This window comes from Fusarium redolens, assembly GCF_020744475.1.
Source record: "Fusarium redolens strain MPI-CAGE-AT-0023 chromosome Unknown BKA55scaffold_29, whole genome shotgun sequence".
NCBI lineage: Eukaryota > Fungi > Ascomycota > Sordariomycetes > Hypocreales > Nectriaceae > Fusarium > Fusarium redolens.
Genome location: NW_025763692.1, coordinates 245,587 through 265,740, shown reverse-complemented (window position 1 = coordinate 265,740; position 20,154 = coordinate 245,587). Strand labels below are relative to the sequence as shown.

The 20,154-nt window shown below is 51.5% G+C and overlaps 2 protein-coding genes across 2 annotated transcripts; one reads left to right on the top strand and one right to left on the bottom strand.

The window, feature by feature from the left end:
* Positions 1 to 358: 358 nt before the first annotated feature.
* Positions 359 to 1,535, top strand: BKA55DRAFT_744017 (uncharacterized protein; the record flags this gene model as incomplete). The annotated part of the gene is made up of 2 exons (XM_046201579.1): positions 359 to 660; positions 708 to 1,535. The coding sequence occupies exons 1-2, from the start codon at positions 466 to 468 to the stop codon at positions 1,533 to 1,535; spliced, it is 1,023 nt and encodes a 340-aa protein (XP_046041912.1). The 5' UTR covers positions 359 to 465.
* Positions 1,536 to 1,973: 438 nt separating this feature from the next.
* BKA55DRAFT_697634 (uncharacterized protein) lies at positions 1,974 to 19,368 on the bottom strand (the record flags this gene model as incomplete). The annotated part of the gene is made up of 3 exons (XM_046200412.1): positions 1,974 to 8,928; positions 8,980 to 17,840; positions 17,893 to 19,368. The coding sequence occupies 3 exons, from the start codon at positions 19,366 to 19,368 to the stop codon at positions 1,974 to 1,976; spliced, it is 17,292 nt and encodes a 5,763-aa protein (XP_046041911.1).
* Positions 19,369 to 20,154: the final 786 nt, after the last annotated feature.

Here is a 20,154-nt window from a genome sequence, read left to right as displayed (position 1 = left end):
CTTGACAGTGGAATCCTAAGTCATACTGTCCTATAATCACATTGCATTCATCATAAGAGCAACCAAATAGAATTATGCAAGTTTCGCTTCTTACGCTACAGTATTGAAATGTGCTCTAGGTTGTTTTTGGAATATCATATGTGAGCCTGCCTTCTGGATTGACTGCTGTAAAGTCAAGTTCGTTGTCTGCAGCGGCTTACAAGCTCACCACGATCCTGATCCTGCAATCCCGACGTCGGATCCTCCCGAACTTACAGGCCTTGCTCACAACTTATAGTGAGTGCATGCCCCCGCAGGCGGAACTCAATTGCGCCGCTGATCCTCAGAAATTGTAAGACAATATGACAGTTGAGCACCACGACATTCTTCCGCCCGGCGAGTCACTTGCACGTCAGTATCACGTCCTTTTGCCTTGATCGTTTCTGTGAACCTGAAATTCAATAACCAAGCAAGTTGAGAGTCATCATGGCGTTCGGTCTTGGAAAGTTGAAGACTTTGGGGCTTTCAGTCCTGATCTTTGCCATGTTGGTCGCTGGATTTGACAAGACAGAGGATACCAAAAACCGCTTCCAGCTTCACGTTACGGGCACGCGAATATTGGGGTTGCTGATTGTCATATTTGTCGTGTCAAACTTCAAGTCGATGCCATTTGTTTGGACAGTGAGTCATTCGTCTCTCTACTCGAGCCAGCACTGATAACCTAGTAGCTTCGAGTTCTTTATACAATTTCGTACCACACTGTCCTCCGCAAATCGCCCCAATTGGGCCCCAAAGCGCTCTTCAAGCCTGTCATCGCGACTACTTCTACGTCCCTGATCGAAGTCGATTATTACCTTCACAAGTCCAATTCGACATACTTCGCCGACCTTGACGTGGCGCGTGCACATTTGATCGCGTACCTGTTTCGCCGTGGCTTCGGTCGACTGTCCAATAACATTGAGCTCGGAATTGTTCTCGATCCAAGGACTGGTAAAGCGATGAGCGGCCGACTGGGTATCAATCTAGGTGCTGTTGAAACATGCTTCCGGCGTGAAATTACAGCGTTTAAACAGGTCGAGATGTGGAGTTATGTCTTGACTTGGGATCGCAAGTGGTTGTACATTGTCACGCATTTCGTACCAAAGGGTACAGTGCTTCCGACAGAGTGGCTCGATCCACGGTTTGCAAGAACACCGACCCGGCCGCTCCTCAAAGAGTCTGGCGATTTGGCCAAGAAGATTTACGCCACTGCTTTGAGTAAGTACGTGTTCAAGCTGAAACGCCTTACAGTGCCGCCATCAACTGTGCTGGAGGAGGCTGGTCTGTTGCCAACCCGACCTGGAGGATGGGCAATTGGCGAGCAGGACCTAGAGTCAGTGGAGGAGGATATTCCGGGTGCTGGTATGAGGAAAGATGGCGAATGGGATTGGAGACGGGTTGAGGCTCAAAGACGTAGGGGAATTGAGTTGATTAGCAAGCCAAACCATCTCGATTTGATCCATGATGGCTTTGATGGCGGTAGTGATGGAGCCATTGGAAGGTTTAGCCCTGGTTAGCATACTTGGCTTTTTAACACATTGGCCCTTTTACATTGTTGAAGTAGTCACAGAACAATAGACCAGCGATTGCTATTTTAATTGTCAAAGATAAGGCCAATGCCGTTGTGTGACCTGCAGACATTCATTAAGTCCTTGCCATTGTCCGTAGTGGATGGTTGCACCTAGGATTACAGTGGGCTCAGCATGATCCATCTTCTGTATATAATAAACCAGTTGTCCCAATACGAGGCGAAGAGGCGAGGGGCCCTTCAGTACAACATAGCAGCAGTTTAAAGCGTTGTCAAGTAGGTAAAGAGAGGATAAAGAAAGAAATTTTCTATGAAAGTCCAGCCAATTTACTCTGTAAATACAAGAAACAGCACCAAAGCCAACTCCAAACTCCAACAAACAATACTCCACAAACACTAACAATAGGAAATTCTTTCGTTGTCAATCTCAAGCCTCAATCCCCTTCAAAACTTCACAAAGGTCCTCCAACAAACCCTCGACCACCTCTGAACCAATAACCTCCTCCGAGTATCCCGCCACAATACTCATCTCACTACCCTTTGGCTCAACCGTAACCCAAACATCCGTTACGTTAGGCGGTACAACAGTATAGTCAACACTACACTCAGCGCCATGCATGCCAAAGCTCTTTTGTGCCTCCGGCAGGTTTTGGTACTGAAGAATAGACGAGAATCGAGGCACGTTTGTGGAAGAAGGCCAGTTTGTGCACTGGCGGAAGATGGTCTCCCAGCCGAGATGTTCGTGTGGCAACGCTGAGATGTGCTGTTGGTGGACTTGTTGAAGAATGGTAGCTGGGGATTGAGCCGTGTTGACGCGGATGGGGATGAGGTTGACGCATGGGCCGTTGACCTTTTCGATATCGTCGATTGGTAGGGAGCGACCGGAAACAAGGTGTGCGAAGACAACGTTGGATGTTCCAGTTGCTTTGGCGAGGACCATTGCCCAGGCAGCTTTGAGACAAGATGACACCGTGAGGCCTGATCCTTCAACCTTGGGAGATGGCGCTGTCTTGACGATATAAGAGCCTGTCAGAGCATTTCTCGTCTGCGAAGCTCCCGGTAGACTCGTCATACTCGAACCCTTCAACAAATCACCCCAGAACTTCATCGCGGGCTGAGTATCAATCGCCCTCAGTGAGTCAATGTAATACGACATCTGTCGCGGCGCCTCATGAACCTCAACATCCGGTTCACCCCACGCCTGAAGCTGCTGGAAGAAAATCGGCAGCGACATGCCATCGTACTGCGCGTGGGAGAGTCTAATCACAAGACTGTCCTTGTGCTCGCCCTGCACGAACCACGCCTTGAACGGAGGCTCGTGAAGTTCAAGATGGTTCTTCTGGTCTTCTTCTACGAGCGATTTGCAGAAGTCGGACAGGTCGGTGGAAGCGATGTGTTCTTGGAAGGAAACGATGAAGTTGTTGAGGATGGCTTGGTAGGATTTACCAGCGTGGTGGGCGAAGACTGTTCGGAGAATTTCGTTCTTGTCGACTGTGGTTTGGAGTGCTGTGTGGACGCGTTCCTTGTCGACTTTTTGGTTGTATGTGATTGTCGCGTGCATGAGCCATCGACCTTGTGTGTGTTGGTGAAGTACGAGGGACTGAAATTCGGTTGTTTCGAGGATCTTTTCGACGTTGAAGGTGCTGGGTAGCGTAGCTTTGATGGTCTCTTGTGTTGCTTTGTCGACTCCTTCAACATGATGGCTTGTTGTCTCATGCGAGTGTGTAGCTTGTTCGAGATTGTTTGCAAGGTCTCTCAAGACAGGGCTCTGGAAGATCTGAGCTACAGTCATTTTAAGTTCAACTGCTCTTGCAGCCGCGACGAGCTGAATAGCAGCAAGCGAGTCACCGTTGAGATGGAAGAAGTTGTCGCTTGCGCCGATTGACGGCGCAGGTCTTCTGAGCACTTGACTCCAGAGCTCCTGGAGCTTCTTCTCCATGTCTGTTGCGACAGGGACCAATTGAGCGCCTGTCGTAAGACGATAATCCTCCAATTTGTTGTCATCCATATCCTCCAACACTGCACCAATCGCCCGACGGTCAAGCTTGCCTGATGAGTTCACCGGCAACTTACCCATGGGAATAAAGAAATCGGGAATCATGTACTGAGGTAGCACCTCAGCGAGCTTGATGCGAATTTGTTCCGACGCCTTCTGTAGCGTTTCCGAAGGAGCCAATACACCATCTCCTTCGTCTCCGACTTCCACCGCTACTGCAATTGTAGACCTATCCTCCCGCTTGACGAAGACAGCCGCCGCTGATCTGATATCTTCGGATGACTGTACCACTGAGTACTCAATCTCTCCCAATTCAATTCGCTGACCACGAATCTTGACCTGTGTATCCCGACGACCCAGGTTGGTGTACGTTCCATCGTCATTCTGTCGAACCAAGTCGCCTGTACGGTACATGCGATGTCCGCTGCCCAAGCCGTAACGTGCTGTAAAGCCGGGGTCTGTGATGAATGCGCCATCTGTTTTGGCCACGTCGTTCAAGTAGCCCTGCGACACCTGGGGACCTTCAATAAGCAACTCGCCCGGGGCGCCAATTGGGCAGAGTTTGTTGTAGTCATCTGGATCAACAAGCCACAGGCGACAGCTGGGTAGAGGAGTGCCGAGGACGTTGGCTTGCTTCCTGTCGCTGAATGGAGTCGCTGACACAATGGCGTAGATAGAACATTCGGTCGGGCCGTAACCGCCGAGGATATCCGCGTGGTGATCCATCCATAGGTCAAGAACTGACGGCTTGACGGGTTCACCGAGCAAGACCACCGTGTTGATGTTGGGCAGCTGAGATGGCTTGAGAAGCTCAGCGACCGTAGGTGTGATAGACAGGAAGTTGACTGCTCTGTCGATGATGAAATGCTGCAGGTCGCTCATCCTCTCCTCCTCGGAGGGCACGCAGACACATCCTCCAGCGGACAGCGTGGTGAAGATCTCCTGGATCGCAGCATCGAAGGTATGCGCGGCAAATTGAAGCACCCGAGAGGTTGTGCTCAGACCAAAGACCTTCTTCTGACTGTCCAGACTAGACGAGATACCGGTATGAGTAAGGACCACGCCCTTTGGTGTACCGGTACTGCCTGAAGTGTACACAATCCAAGCTGGTTGATTGACATTGATCTCAGTAACGCGAGTGTACCATCGATCCGGTATACCCACGTCACTAACAATCACCCGCTTACGCAGCGACTCATCAACAGTAAACAAGTCCAAGTTCAAACCAGCCAATCGCTCAGTCTGCTTCTGATCAGCCAGCACAACACCGACCTTGGCATCATCAACAATGAGCTTGATACGTCCAAGAGGAAGTTGTACACCCAGAGGAACAACAACACCGCCGGCGCGCAAGATGGCCAGCATGGAAATGGCAGCCCATTGAGACTTGTTCATGCAGACGCCCACACTGGTGCCGTGACGGACGCCGAGACTGACGAGATGGTCGGAGAGTTTGCCGGAGAGTTGCTTTAGCTGTTTGTAGGTGAGTGTGCCATCCCATGCGCTTATGGCTGTTGCATCGGGTTGGTGGGATACCATGTCGAGGATGAGGTCGTGTACGCAGCGCTCGACGCTAGCGATGGGACCACTGTTGACGGACAGGACGTGATCCAGGTCTTGGGGACTCAGTGTGTCCATGTCGGAAATTTTGGTGGTTTCAGTGGCATTCTCAGCTTGCTCCAATTGACTGGCGATATGAGCGAAAGACTGCAACATGCGCTGCATCTGGGCTGTTGAAACGACTGCATCGTCGAATCGAGCTTCAATTGAGATGCCCTTTGAACCGATGCTGCACTCCACTGTAAGTGCATAGTCATCGAATTGCTCTGACATGTCATGTCGTTGAACAAGACCAGGGAACTCAACCGATGCCTCTTCGCTATCGGCAGCAGGTTGAACAACAAAGAGATGCTGCATATCAAGAGCTGCGGCAGCATCGGGTACAAGTTCTGCAATGCGCTGGAGACCAGTATGTTCGAATGGTATCATGTCTGTTGCCTGCTGCTGAACCTCTTGAAGAAACGCGCGAGCGGTGGTAGATGAACTGACGCAAACCCTCACAGGAACAGTGGTGATAGTAGGCGCCAGCATATCAGTGATGCCATGCACAGGCGCATTCCGCCCAGAAAGCGTCACCGCAAAAACAACATCATTGCTACCAGAATACTGCGCAACCATAAGCGCCCAAGCCGCACGAAGCAAATTCGACAGCGAAACCTCGGACTTTCCTTGTCGAACAAAGTCAAGACTATGCACAAGTTTCTGTCGCGGCTGAGGCTGGTATCGCACAGAAGGTAGAGCAGGGAATGCAGTTGGGTTACCCTGAAGCTGCTCACGCCAGTACGTCGCTGCTGTGGTAGTGTCGGCTTGGCCGAGATAGGCGATGAAAGGCGTGTATGGTGCTGATACTGGTGTTGCTTCGTGCCAGTACATGCTGGACACTTGGCGGTACATCATGGTTAAGCTCCAGCCGTCGTAAACGCTGTGATGGGCGGTCCAGGCGAGGAGACGCTCGCCGTTGTTGGACTCGATGAGACCGAAGCGCATGAGAGGTTTGCCTTCTGTCATGCTCAATGAACTATCGTGGTCGATGTACTCTTCAAGTGAAGACGCAGTGTGCCATTCAAGTGGTTCATTCACAACAACTTGCACTGAACCAGAGGTAAGACCCAACAGGATACGGGTTCGCAAAACAGGTGCCGCTTCGGCCATCTTCTGCCAAGCAGCCTGGAGTCGCGACACGTTGATCTCATCACTCAAAGAGAAGATTCTTCGACTGATATAAGCGGTAGGTTGACGAACAGTCGTAAGAAGCAATCCCTCTTGAAGTGGTGTGCAAGGATAGACATCCTCAATCTGCTCCGCCATGACACCGCATCGCTCCGCAATCTCGGCACGAAGACCCACTTCTTTCCCGGCACCGTGTTCGGGCCAGAGAGAAAATGGCGCCGGGGTTGACTCTAGCGATGATTGGCCGTTTCCATCGGCCATTCGGGAGTCCAGAACGGTTGCGAGTTCAGAGAGGCGAGGATGTTCAAAGACATCGGCTACGCGGAGGAGCATGTTTGTGCTGCGGGATGCTTCAACGAGGCGCATCGCGGTGATTGAGTCGCCGCCGAGATGGAAGAAGCTGTCTTTGGCTCCGACAGTATTGACAGGTCTTCCGAGAACGCTGGCCCAGAGCTGTTGGAGTTGTCGTTCGGTCTCGGTAGATACGTCTGCCTTGGCTGCTGCGTTGGGACGGTATACATCCAGCTCTTCTGGCTTCATACCCTTCAAGAACAAGTCAATCGCTCGGCGATCCAACTTGCCTGAGGAATTTAGAGGTAAGCGCGACATGGGAATGAAGATCTCCGGAACCATGTATCGTGGAAGAACAGAAATGAGATGTCCTCGAACCTCCTCAAATGACTCTCGCATGGCGATGGTAGGCTCCAGTAAATCAGCCTGCGACAAGCCCTGCAAGTTATTATCCACAGCGCTATTCTCCCCACCATCAGCAATCTCCAGCGCTACAGCCAGCACTGAAGATTGACCGACAGGGCCATCGAGCAACATAACAGCAGCTTGTGAGATCTCAGGTGCTGAGCGCACGACCCAGTATTCAATCTCACCAAATTCAACACGTTGACCACGGATCTTGATCTGTGTGTCTCTTCGGCCTAGCGTGGTATACGAACCATCGCTGTTTTGTCGGACGAGATCGCCTGTTCTATACATCCTTCTTCCAGGCTGAAGACCATGATGCTTGGTAAAGTCAGGGTCAATAAGGAAGGATTTAGCTGTCTTGACCTCGTCGCCGAGATAGCCTCGTGCTAAGAGTGGCCCCTCGATGAGTAACTCGCCGGGTGCTCCAATGGGTACAAGACGGTTGAAGTCCTTTGGATCGACGACCCAGAAGCAGCTGGCTAGTGGGATACCCAGCACGGGAACTTGGCTGATGTGCTTCATGGGTCGCGGGGAAACTGTGGCGTAGATACTGCATTCTGAGGGCGCGTATGACTCCAACACGATGGCTTGATCTTTCCATAAGTCCATGACTGCTGGCTTGACGGGCTCTCCCATGAGGATGACTGTTTTGACGAGAGGGAGCTGCGCGGGGTCTAACAGGCCTGCGACTGTCGAGGTGAGAGACAAGAAGTTGACTTCTGCTTTGGCGATGAACGACTGCAAGTGATTGATGCGCTCGTCTTCAGAGGGAATACAGGTACATCCGCCTTGGCAGAGCGTTGTGAAGACTTCTTGAATGGTGACATCGAAGGTATGCGACGCGAATTGAAGAACCCTTGATCCATCTCGTACACCGAACGCGTCGCCGTGTGAGCGGATACTAGAGCACAGAGCTGAATGCTGAAGAACGACTCCCTTGGGTGTTCCTGTACTTCCGGACGTGTAGACTACCCAAGCGGCGTTGTCGGTGTTCACGGTAGAGCAGACAGCTGTGCTGGGCTTGAGGGTGTCTTGAAGTGCAGTGTCGACTTTGATCAGACGAGGGCCAGTGCCTGCAAGACGCTCAACCTGTTTGTCGTCGACAAGGATGATAGGTGCCTTGGTGTCAGTGATGATAGTCTGCACCCGAGGCAACGGCTGCTGCACGCCCATGGGCAACACAACACCACCTGCCTTGAGCACAGCCAACATCGCGACAACGGCCCATCTTGACTTATCCATACATATACCAACCATGATCTCTGGACCTACACCGAGATCCATGAGATAACCAGCTAGATTGCCAGCGGCGGCTTCCAAGTCTCGGAAAGTCATGGCACCGTCCCATGCATAGACAGCCATCTCCTCTGGTCGACGGAGGTAAACCTCGTGGAATAAAGCGTGGATGGTTGAAGCAACGGGTGCCGGGACGTCTCTGTTCTTAGCGACGATAGCGTGCTTCTCTTCCGTTGGTACGAGGTCGAGACCGGCGAGGGTGGAGGTCGTATGTTGGCTGAGGACTTGGATGACATGCTTGAGCTGGTTGAGGAGACGCTGGGCGACTTCGTGGCTGGCGACACCGGGGATGTATTGAAGAACGAGATCGAGAGTCTGGTCGTTTTCGAGAATGCTTAGGTTGAAGTCGTACTCTGTTGATTCATCGGCTGACGCGCGTTCAAGTTTGATGGAGTTGTTCTCTGTCGCACCGTCCATGTTTAGCGCGCGGGTGTATGAAACGGTAGTGTTGAACAGCGTCTGCTGTTGCGTTCCTTGAAGAGAATGCTGAATTGACGCCAAAGAAGCACGCTGATGATCAAAGCCTTTGAAGAACCGATCTTGAATCTGTCGGATGACATCAACAGTCGTGGCGTTGTAGTCCAATTGTACATAGCAGATCATCATATTGATCATAGGCCCAACGAGCCTCTCAACACCATCGATAGGAATGTCGCGACCGCTAGAAAGATATCCAAAGCAAATCTGGTTCAACTCCACACGTGAAGCTAACACCAGCGCCCAAGCTAATTGAGCTACGTTTGCGGCGGTGACGTTGTAGTTGCGACACATGTCGCGAAGGACAGAGATGTCGGGGATGTGAGCTGTGACAGCATGGCCTGTTTCCATCTCTGAGGTATCGTGTTGTTGCTGGCCGAGTTGGAGATGGCATGGCTCTGCAGTCTCGAGAAGGTCTTTCCAGTACTGGAGATCTTCTTGTTCGGAGTGACGGTGTTGCTCGAGGAAGGAGACGTAGCTGCTGTAATCGGAGTTGTGCGACAGAGAGATTGATGTCTTGGTGGGGGATAGTGACTCGTATGCCTGGAGTAAGTCGTTCACGAGAAGCTGGACGGAAGAAGCGTCGACAAGCGCGTGGCTGATCTCGAAGTGGCCGAATACATGACCATCGACGGTAGGGATGATGAGGAAGCGGTGCGAGGGGTGGCCGACGGGATCGTGAAGGAGGGCGTGGTGCTTGATGAATCGCTGAACTTCCTCGTCGCTGGAACATGGCTCAATGATCTGGATATCTACGTCAAGCGCCTTGAGAACTACTTGGTAGAAGCGATCGTGATGCGACAAAGCGCCAGTGAAGATGGTTCGCATGATTGAGTGCTGTCCAACGACTTGACGCCAGGCATTTGCAAGTCGTGAAATGTCAACTGGTGATGATGGATCTGAAGGGAGAATGCGACAGGTCTGCTTCAAGCGGTATCGTGAAGGCGCTCTCAATTGACTGAGAAGAATGCCCTGCTGAATTGGTGAACAAGGAAGAACGTTCTCAACATTTGCCCAAGAGATGGAACCTGGCATGAGACAGTACTGGTACAGCGTGTTGAGATCGTCGTTGGTTAATTGAGCGAGAGGGAAGTCACTGATAGTACACATCGGCTCAGCAACGACCAACTCTTGAACACCCTGCGTAATAGCCTGCGCGTACTCCCTAAGCCAACCGCGGATAGCTTGACTCTTGGGACTTTGTCGTGGATAGCCAACCATGAGATGAGTCTTTCCCACATCATCAATTGAGACTTCAACGCTGAGAGCAGCATGTTGTCGGACTTTACCACCAACAGAAGCATTTAGTTGTCCAACGGACTGATGCAGCTTGTCAAGAGTGAGAAGACCATCTGAGCGCTGAAGTTGCTGGAATTGGCCGTGGTAATTGAAGAGTACTTCAATAGGTCCTGAGCGATGGGCTGCAAAGTCGAGTACTTCACGGCCAGAGCTGAATTTGCGAAGATCCTTGACTTGTCGCAGAGTGGAGATGAAGTTGGTGTCGTCTTGGCTGATGTTGAGAGGCGTGACGGTTGTGAACCAACCCACTGTGTCGGAGAGGTCGTAACTAACGTCGAGAGCTTGAGTGTCGCGACCGTGGCCTTCGATGAAGATTGATGGACCGGAGCGATCGGTGAAAGAGTGGCGGAAGGAGGTTGACAGGGCGGCGAGGAGGATGTCTGCGACCCCTGAGCGTAGGGGCTCGTTGGCTGGGCCGAGAAGTTGGGAAGTGACCTGCTCGTCCAATTGAACACTCTCAAAGATCTGGTCTTCTGTGATGTACTCGCCCGGCTGGAGACCCCAGTAAGACCACGATGCCGTGTTCTCAGCGTCGGTGACGGACTCAATTAATTGGGTCTGCTGCAGCAAGGCATTGCTCCACGTCGGGAATGGAAGAGACTGCGAAGTGACCATAGAACCACTTTGAAGAATCTGCTCCAAGTCCTTGGCGATGATTCGCCACGACATCAGGTCAATGGCAAGATGGTGTGCAGTCAAGAAAAGAAGCTGGCGATCTGGGGTCTGGGTGAACTCGGCCGCAAAGACAGGGCCATGTTCCAGGTCGAGGGTGCTCTGTGACTCAAGCATGATGGCTTGCACGGCGGTATCATCGACGGCGTTGTGAGACTTGAGCCTGTATGATCCGGGGACGTGCTTCTCAATTCGCTGCTGGTACCCTTGGTCTTGAGAGATGAAACGAGAGCGGAGCATGGCGTGCTTTGTCACAACAGCATCAATAGCCTTAGCGACAGACTCCTCGCTGATGCTTCCCTCTGATTGAAGACGGAAGCAAACGCTCTGATTGAACCGGCAAGATCCTTCTGACTTCAATCCAGCCGGCGCAATATCTTCAAAGAACATCTTCTGAGCAGGCGATAGTTCAAATGGTCCGTCTGGGATCTCAGCAGAGAAGACTTCGCCATCACTAGCCTTGACGCGTGTTGCAAGGTCGGAAATAGCTGGACTCTGAAGAATGTCGCGAACGGTGATGGCGAGACCAATCTCACGGCACGCAGAGACGACTTGCATTGCGGTGATGGAATCACCACCAAGAGACATGAAAGAACGTCTGTAGCTAACATTCGGGACGTTGAGAACAGAGCTCCAGATCTCGCGGAGCTTCTGTTCCGTGGGTGTGACGTTGAGATTCGCTTCTTCAGCGGCGTGTTCAAGCTCAGAATAGGAAGCAAGCTCTGTTGGGCTGAGACTGTTGATCCACTCCGTGACAGCTCGGCGATCAGCTTTGCCGGAGGAGTTGATGGGTAGGGTAGTCATTGGGATCCAAAGACGAGGAATCATGTAATCAGGAATATGCTGAGAGAGATACATCTGAATCTCGGAGGCGAGGAGCAGAGCAGCTGTTGTGTCGATCCCGTCGCGACCTGCGATGCCGTTGTACGCTGTCTCATCGTGCGCAGCCTTGTCATCGTGAGGGACGCTGAAAGCTGTGACGAGTTGACCATCGCTGGATCCACTGGTCGTAAAGACGACACAACCGCGAATGCCAGATGAATGTCGCGAGATGTGATACTCGATCTCACCGACTTCGACTCGCTTGCCACGAATCTTGATCTGTTGATCGCGTCTGCCCAGGTTGGAGTATGTTCCATCGTCGTTTTGACGCACCAAGTCACCGGCGCGATACATGCGGCGACCACTGGACTCAAGACCAAGGTCGGCAAGGAAGGCAGGGTCGGTGATGAAGGAATTGGCAGTCTTGGTGGCGTCATTGAGATACTCGCGTGCGAGATGAGGACCTTCAATGAGGAGTTCACCTGGTACACCAACGGGGCACATCTTGTTGAAGTCGCGATAGTCCACAACCCAGAAGCGGCAAGACTCTAATGGTGTACCCAAGATCATAGCTTGACGACGGTCTGTCATTGGTTCGGGGGAGATGGCGCTCTGGATACTGCACTCAGAAGGTCCGTACGCATCCAAGCACGCTGCCTGTGGCATCCAAAGATCCAAGACAGAAGGTTTGACAGGCTCGCCGATGAGAATGAGGGTCTTGACAAGGGGCATCTTAGACGGCGACAAAAGACCAGCGACTGTTGAAGTGAGCGAAACGAAGTTGACATCCATAGACACGATGCATCCCTCCAGGTCATTGAGACGTTCCTCCTCTGATGGAATGCACACACAACCTCCGTAGTAAAGAGTCGTAAACGTCTCTTGGATAGTAACGTCAAAAGTGTACGCCGCAAACTGCAATACCCGAGAAGAAGGAACAAGGCTGAACGCTGCACCATGCGATCGCATGCTAGTACACAACGCATAGTGCTGCAACACAACACCCTTAGGCACACCAGTGCTTCCAGAAGTGTAAACCACCCAAGCTGCATTGTCAGGCTGCACGGCAGGGTTTGAGAACCCGAATTCAGCGGGGATGAGACCATCCATGAAATGTCGGTTGACTTCAATGAGCTCTGAGTCAACACCTGCAAGACGAGCTTTCTGCTTGCCGTCAACGAGGATAACAGAAGCTTTTGTATCGTTCAAGATAGTCTGAAGTCGAGAAAGAGGCTGTTGGACTCCAAGGGGAAGAACGACACCGCCGGCTTTGAGGACTGCGAGCATTGACATGGCCGCCCAGATGGACTTATCCATGCAGATACCGACCATCACTTCTGGCCCGACGTTGAGGTTCGTCATGAAGTGCTTGGCTAAAGTACTAGCGGCTAGGTCGAGTTCGTGGTAGGTCATCGATCCGTCCCATGCTTGGAGGGCGAGAGCGTTGGGTTGGCGGTTGGACATTTCTTGGACGAGGAGATGGACACAAGAGTCTAGAGACTTTGGGACCTCGCGGTTAATGGCGGTGATGGCTTTCTTGTCTTCAGCTGGGACGAGATCTAGATGGCCGAGTAGAGAGGTCGTGTCGCTGGTGCTAAGAACCTGTACAACATGCTTGAGGTGATTGAGAAGACGCTGAGCAGTCTTTGTTGAAACGACGCCGGTGAGATACTGCAAAGTAATGTCGATACCGCTCTCAGTCTCCAACATACTGAGATTGAAGTCATACTCGGTCGACTCATCAGCCGCAATCCTCTCCAAGCGAATAGACTGAATATTGCGCGCACCACCACTCAGGTTCGGAGCTCGAACGTAAGACACAGTCGTATTGAACAGAGACTGCTGTGAACTTGACAAAGAATGCTGAATAGTAGCCAAAGACACGCGCTGGTGCTCAAAGCTATCGAGGAAGCGATCCTGTATATCCTTCATCGCATCAATGCAGCTTTGAGAATAGTCAAGCGCAATATTACAGACGATCATATTGATCATCGGTCCAACGAGGGTTTCTGCCCCGTCGATAGGAATGTCTCGGCCGCTGGAGAGATAGCCGAAGCAGACCTCATCGAGTTGTGTGCGGGAGGAGAGAACGAGAGCCCAGGCCAGTTGGAGGACGTTGGCTGGGGTGATGTCGTTGGATTGGCAGAGTTTCTGGAGGGTGGTCATGTCTTGCATTGCGGTGGAAACGGAATGGTCTTGGGCGACTTCAGAGGAAGACAGGTCTTCGCCGAGTTGGAGTTGGCAGGGTTCAACGGTGGCAAGACGCTTCTCCCAGTAGCGCAGATCATCTTCCTCAGAACCTTGCTCTAGGAAAGAGATGTAGGTACCATAGTCAGAGCCGGAAATATCCGACGATCCCTCGTAGGCTTGGAGGAGTGTGTTGACGAGAAGTTGAACAGATGATGCGTCAACTAATGCATGGCTGATCTCGAAATGACCGTAGACATGACCATCTTCTGTTGAGATGACCAAGAAGCGATGTGATGGTCGACCAAGATGATCCTCCATAAGCGCATGACTGGCAATGCACTCTTGAACCTCTGTCTCTGTAGCGCAAGTAATGAAGCGAATGTCTGGCTCAACGGACTTGAGAACAACTTGGTAGAACCTATCGTTGAAGGGAACCATGGTGAAGATGGTGCGCATGATGGAGTGATTGCTGACGACTTGTCGCCACGCATCGCCGAGTCTCTTCACATCAACACTCTGCGAGTCTGTTGGTAGGACGCGGCATGTCTGTCTCAGTCGGTATGTTGTCGGCGATTTGAGCTGACTGATGAAAATACCCTGCTGTGTAGAAGAACAAGGCAGGATATCCTCAACAGCATCCCAGGAAATGTTAGTCGGTTCCAGAATGTGCTTCTTCAACGAAACAAGGTCGGTGTTGTTTAAATGCGAGAGTGGATAATCGCTCGCTGTGGCGGTTCGTTCTGTAGACATTAGTTCACTTACCGCAGAGGTAATAACCTCTCCATATCGCTGTAACCATTGTCGAACATCATCGCCCTTGGGGGTACGACGACTAAAACCTACACTGATGTTGACACGCCCCGCATCGACGGATACTTCGATTGTGATGGCGGCTTGTTGTCGTACTTTGTCGCCAATGGAAGTTTCAGAAGAATGGAGCTTGTGAATACTGAGAAGACCATCTGCGCGATCGAGTTGTTGGAATTGACCGTGGTAGTTGAAGAGGATCTCAATGAGGTTCTGGGGAGATTTGCTGGCGGTGGAAGAGGACTTGTACTGGGCTGCGAACTCAAGGGCAGTGTTATCGGCGTTGAGTTTGCGGAAGTCTTTGACTTGTTGGAGAATGGAGATGAAGCCAGTTCTGGTTGTGTCTGTGACCTTGAGAGGTGTGACGGTGGTAAACCAGCCAACGGTCTCGGAGACATCACCGCCTGCATCTCGTCCGTGACCTTCAACGTGGATTGTCGGGGCTGATCGGTCGGTAAAGACATCCGCGAAAGACTGGTGCAGAGCAGCGAGAAGAATGTCTGTGACACCAGTTTGCAGCGACTCATTGGCAGGGCCTAGCAATTGAGCGCTAACGTCTTGATCAATAGCCAGAGTCTCAACGACCTGGTCTTCGCGCACAAAAGAACCAGGTTCAAGACTCCAGTACGACCAAGAGTCAACATCGCTCTCCTCTGCAGCAGCAACAGTCTTGACTTGGTTCATAAGCGCCTTGGACCAAGTAGGGAAAGGCAGCGACAACGAAGGCTGCAATGTCTCAAAGCGCAGGAAATGCTCAAGATCGGCCGCAAGAATTCTCCAAGACATGAGATCAATGACAAGATGATGCGCAGTCAAATTGATCAATTGACCATCCTCCATCTCGAAGACATCAACAGCGAAAACAGGTCCATACTCAAGATCCAACGAACCTTGTGAATGACGGATGATATCCTCTGTCACAGCATCATCGCTGACCTTGTGCGTCTGGAAACGATAAGATCCCATGATCTGCTTCTCCACGCGCTGCTGCCAGCCTTGACTACTGTCTTGATCAGTCTGGAAGCGGGCGCGAAGCATAGCGTGCTTGGTGACGATTGCTTCAATCGCTCGAGCAACAGTGTTGGACGCGACGTTTTGAGAAATGCGGAAGCAGACGCTTTGATTGAAGCGATGGGGCCCATCGGCTCGGAGACCTGAGGGAGCGATGTCTTGGAAGAACATCTTTTGCGCGGGTGAAAGATCAAAAGGCTCATCGGGGATCTCAATGGGGAGTTGCTCGTCGCCAATGTTGCCGCTCGCCTCTTTGACGCGCAGTGCAAGTTCAGAAATGGCAGGGCTTTGAAGGATTTGTCGCACAGTTACGATCAAGCCTTGTTTGCGACAGGCTGAAACGACCTGCATCGCTGTGATGGAGTCGCCGCCGAGAGAGAGGAATGAGCGACGGTAGCTGATGTGATTGATGGGCTTGTTCAGAACACTGCTCCAGATCTCTCGGAGCTGTCGCTCTGTGGAAGTCACCTGAAGACCATCTTCGACTTGATGCTCCAGGTCAGAATAAGATGACAGGTCGAGATTCTTGATCCATTCGGAAATGCGACGTCGATCAGCCTTGCCGGATGAATTTATGGGCAAGCTCGCCATGGGGATCCAGAGTCGAGGAATCATGTAATCTGGAACGTACTGCGACAGATAGAGCTGGACTTCGGAAGCGACAAGCATGGCAGCTGGTTTGTCAACGGCATTCTCCCCATCCAACGCTGCACCGCTGTACGCAGCACCATCGCTGGGAAGACTGAACGCAGCAACAAGCTGACCATGGACGTACAGAACAACAGCCTGAATGCAAGAAGGATGGCGAGTGATGTGATACTCAATCTCATCAACCTCAACCCTCTGTCCACGGATCTTGATCTGCGTATCCTGTCGCCCAAGCGTCGTATAAGACCCATCATCATTCTGTCTCACCAAATCACCAGTCCTGTACATCCGACGATTCCTTCCAAGATCATACTTGGCCACAAACTCCGGATCAACAATAAACGACTTGTTCGTCTTGGCCTCATCGTTCAAATACCCCCTCGCAAGAAGCGGCCCTTCGATGAGAAGTTCTCCCGGCGCGCCAATCGGACAAAGACGATTGTAATTCTTGGGGTCAACGACCCAAAAACAACTCGCCAGCGGGACGCCGAGAACAGAGACCTGAGAGATGTGCTTCATAGGCTGGGGGGATACAGTAGCGTAGATACTGCACTCAGATGGGGCGTAGGATTCAAGAACAGAGGCTTGGTCTTTCCAGAGATCGAGAACGGCGGGTTTGACGGGCTCGCCCATGAGGATTACAGTCTTGATTAACGGAAGTTGAGATGGATCCAGAAGGCCGGCGACAGTGGAAGTTAGCGAGAGGAAGTCCACTTTGGCGGAGGAAATAAAGGATTGGAGATGGTTAACGCGATCATCTTCTGAGGGCACGCAGACGCAGCCTCCCATACACAACGTCGTAAAGATCTCTTGGATCGTCACGTCAAACGTATGAGAAGCGAATTGCAAAACGCGCGCGCCCCTGACGCCAAATGCAGTTCCGTGGGATGTAATGCTGGTGCAGAGGGCGGAGTGTTGGAGAACCACGCCTTTTGGAGCACCCGTGCTACCCGACGTGTAGACGACCCAAGCTGCGTTGTCTGTAGAAACAGTTGTACAAGCGGAACGAGAGGCGGAGGGTAGGGCTTGGAAGAGGGCTTCGTTGACTTGGATGAGTTGTTGAGGGCCGAGATCCTTGAGGCGCTCGAGTTGAGCGTTGTCGACGAGGATGATGGGCGCTTTGGTGTCGGAGAGGATTGTTTGGAGGCGAGAGAGTGGCTGGTCTGCTCCGAGGGGGAGAACGATTCCGCCAGACTTTAGAACAGCAAGCATAGAAACAGCCGCCCACCGCGACTTGTCCATACAAATGCCCACCATAACCTCCGGTCCAATCTGCAGCTTCATCAGGTGTTCTGCAAGACTACTAGCCGCAGCATCGAGTTCTCGATACGTCATGGTTCCGTCCCATGCATGCACTGCCATGGCATCGGGCTGAAGGTCTGTCACCTCTTGAACCAGCGTGTGTATGCATGAGGCGACGGGTTGTCGGCCTTCTCCATTGACGTCGCGCAGATGTTGGGCGTTTTTGGAGGAGATACCGTCGAAGGAATTGACTTTTGCTGATGGGTTGGCCATTATGAAGCGGATTGCTTCGAGGAAGCAGGTTAGCATCTTGGCGGCGTCTGCTTGGTTGGTTGTTGATGTCCAGATGTCGTAGTCAACGGCGATGCCGCCTTCGCCAATCTCGACATTGATAGAGTGATCATACTGTCGTACGTTAGTATGTTATTTCTGAATAAGGTGTAAGGTAGGTACTTACATCTGTAGGGCTAACGCCTCGCAAAAAGCTCATCTCAAGCTCCTTGTGTCCGGTAGATTTCGGCTTCCACTCCTTTCGGAAGGAAAGAATCGAGTTACCCCATTTGTGGCTCGTAGGAAGCTTAGCTCCCTTCGCCATAAGAGGAACCTTGTCGTGTGCCATTCCTCTGAAGACATCGTCTGTCACTGTCTTGAGCATGTCCAAGACCGTAGGGTCGTCTTTAAACTTCACCCGCAGTAGCAAACTGCTGATGAAGAGACCGATTGCTCCATCAATACCAGGCAGATCAGTCTGTCTACCAGAATTGACGTAGGAAAAGGTGACGTCGTCTTTCATGGCGAAGAGACGAAGAACAATGCTCCAAGCAACTTGACAAACACTCACGAGCGTAACACCGTAAGCGTCACAGAAGCGACGAGCTTCGTCAGCAGGAATGTCAACCCGGTCTTGGAGAGTGTGAAGACCAGCCCTTGGCTTGTTGCCCACGCCTGCGAGATACGTCTCTTCAGCATCACGTAGGTAATTCTGCCAATAATCTGCAATGCGCTCAACATCTTGAAAACTCTCCTCCTCCATGCGCACAAAGTCTGTGTAAGGCATGGCTTTTGTGTCAGGGAGTTGGTTCTCGTATGCTGCGCAGAGGTCGTAGAGAAGAACATCTGCGGATCGACCGTCGATGACGGCGTGGGAGACTTCAAGTCTCAAGATGAGTTCTGAAGGGGAGGCGGCGTAGATGTACATGTGGTGAGGTACACTTCCGCTTTCAAATGTGTTAAGCATGCCATCGGCCTTGACTTGGGTTTCGTCTTGGAGGATGGTGACTTTGGGGTGGACTTCTGTCCAGACAACTTGGTCAAACGTTGACTGACGAGTCTCACTCTCCAGAAACGTCGTTCGAAGACTTGAGTGACGAGCAACAATGCGGGGCCAAGCATTCGCAATATGTGAAGCGGTCAAAGAGTCTGGTACACTCGATTTGATCCTGAGAATAAAGCGACATTGATACGCAGCTGGGTTCACAGCCTGACTGATAAGAATTCGATTCTGCATTGACGAGCAGGGACCGATACTCTCAATCTGTCTCGCAGGATCTTGAGCCAAATGCTTCAATCTCGCATCGGGAATAGTATCAGTGCTATCAGAACCCGAAGCAGAAGCAGCATCGTCAGAGCTCGATGAAGAAGTGCTTGTATCGCTGTTCCCGATGCGGTCGTTGAGGATGAGATTATGTGGGTTGCTCTCATGCTTGGAGATGATGCGTTCAACAAGTTCAGCAAGTGTCTTACACTGCACTGTATCCACGATGTCGATGTGAATACCGCGCAGACGACATTTACTCAGGAACTGAACGGCTGAGAGGGAATCTCCACCTTGGACGAGGAATGATTGGTCGAGGCTCAATTCCTCAGTGCTGATGTGCAGCGCATTGGCGAGTTCAAGGTGCAGGATATCCTGCAGAGCGTCGTTCTGAGCCATGTTATGCTGCGGTAGTCCAAAGAGAGTTGAGAAAAGGGTATTTCGGGTATAATGATTGCGTTTACGAAAATTACATTGCTTGAGATCTTGTTTAACTATATGATGCTGTATCGAAGCATGTTTTGCTTAGGTAATGGGTGTTTTAGGTCGGGCATTTTGGGTGTGACGCTGAGGGGGGCTGACAGGATCAGGATCAGGATCAGGATCGGTGCTATCTGCAGGATTGTCCCATGCGGCGCAAAGAGGCACCATAAGCAAAGCAGTCAGCATAACACAGCACAGTAAGAGGAACTTTGGTAGGATTAGGTTTATTGGGATAAGTGATTAAATGGTAGGAGATAAGATCGAAAATGGAAATATGATCTGCTTGAAGGCTTGGGGGTAAGCGGGAGGGAATATGGCTCAAATGCCGCAATGGAGCCCTGTGAAATGTTCATGAAAGTTCAGGAAGTGCTATGGTCGGAACATAACTCTTTTGGGATACAGCTCTCATCAGGGTAATAACACATTTTTGCATTCTTAATTCTGTAGAAAGTTTATGATGAGAGTGTGCGAGTCTGCTGCTCGAAATGATATCTCGATATCAACGGAGTCTCGGTCGTGTCCAGCGCACCGTTGGCGGACTGAAAGGCCCAACGGCATGAGATTAAATCACCTCAGAATGGAATAGTATCGCTTCTGTTCTGCTTAAATCAGTACCTGATTCGTCATAATCTGCAATTATGACCATTGATCTTCTCGCTCATTCTCGTAGCTAAGCCCCGCGGGTTAGTTTCACATGCAATC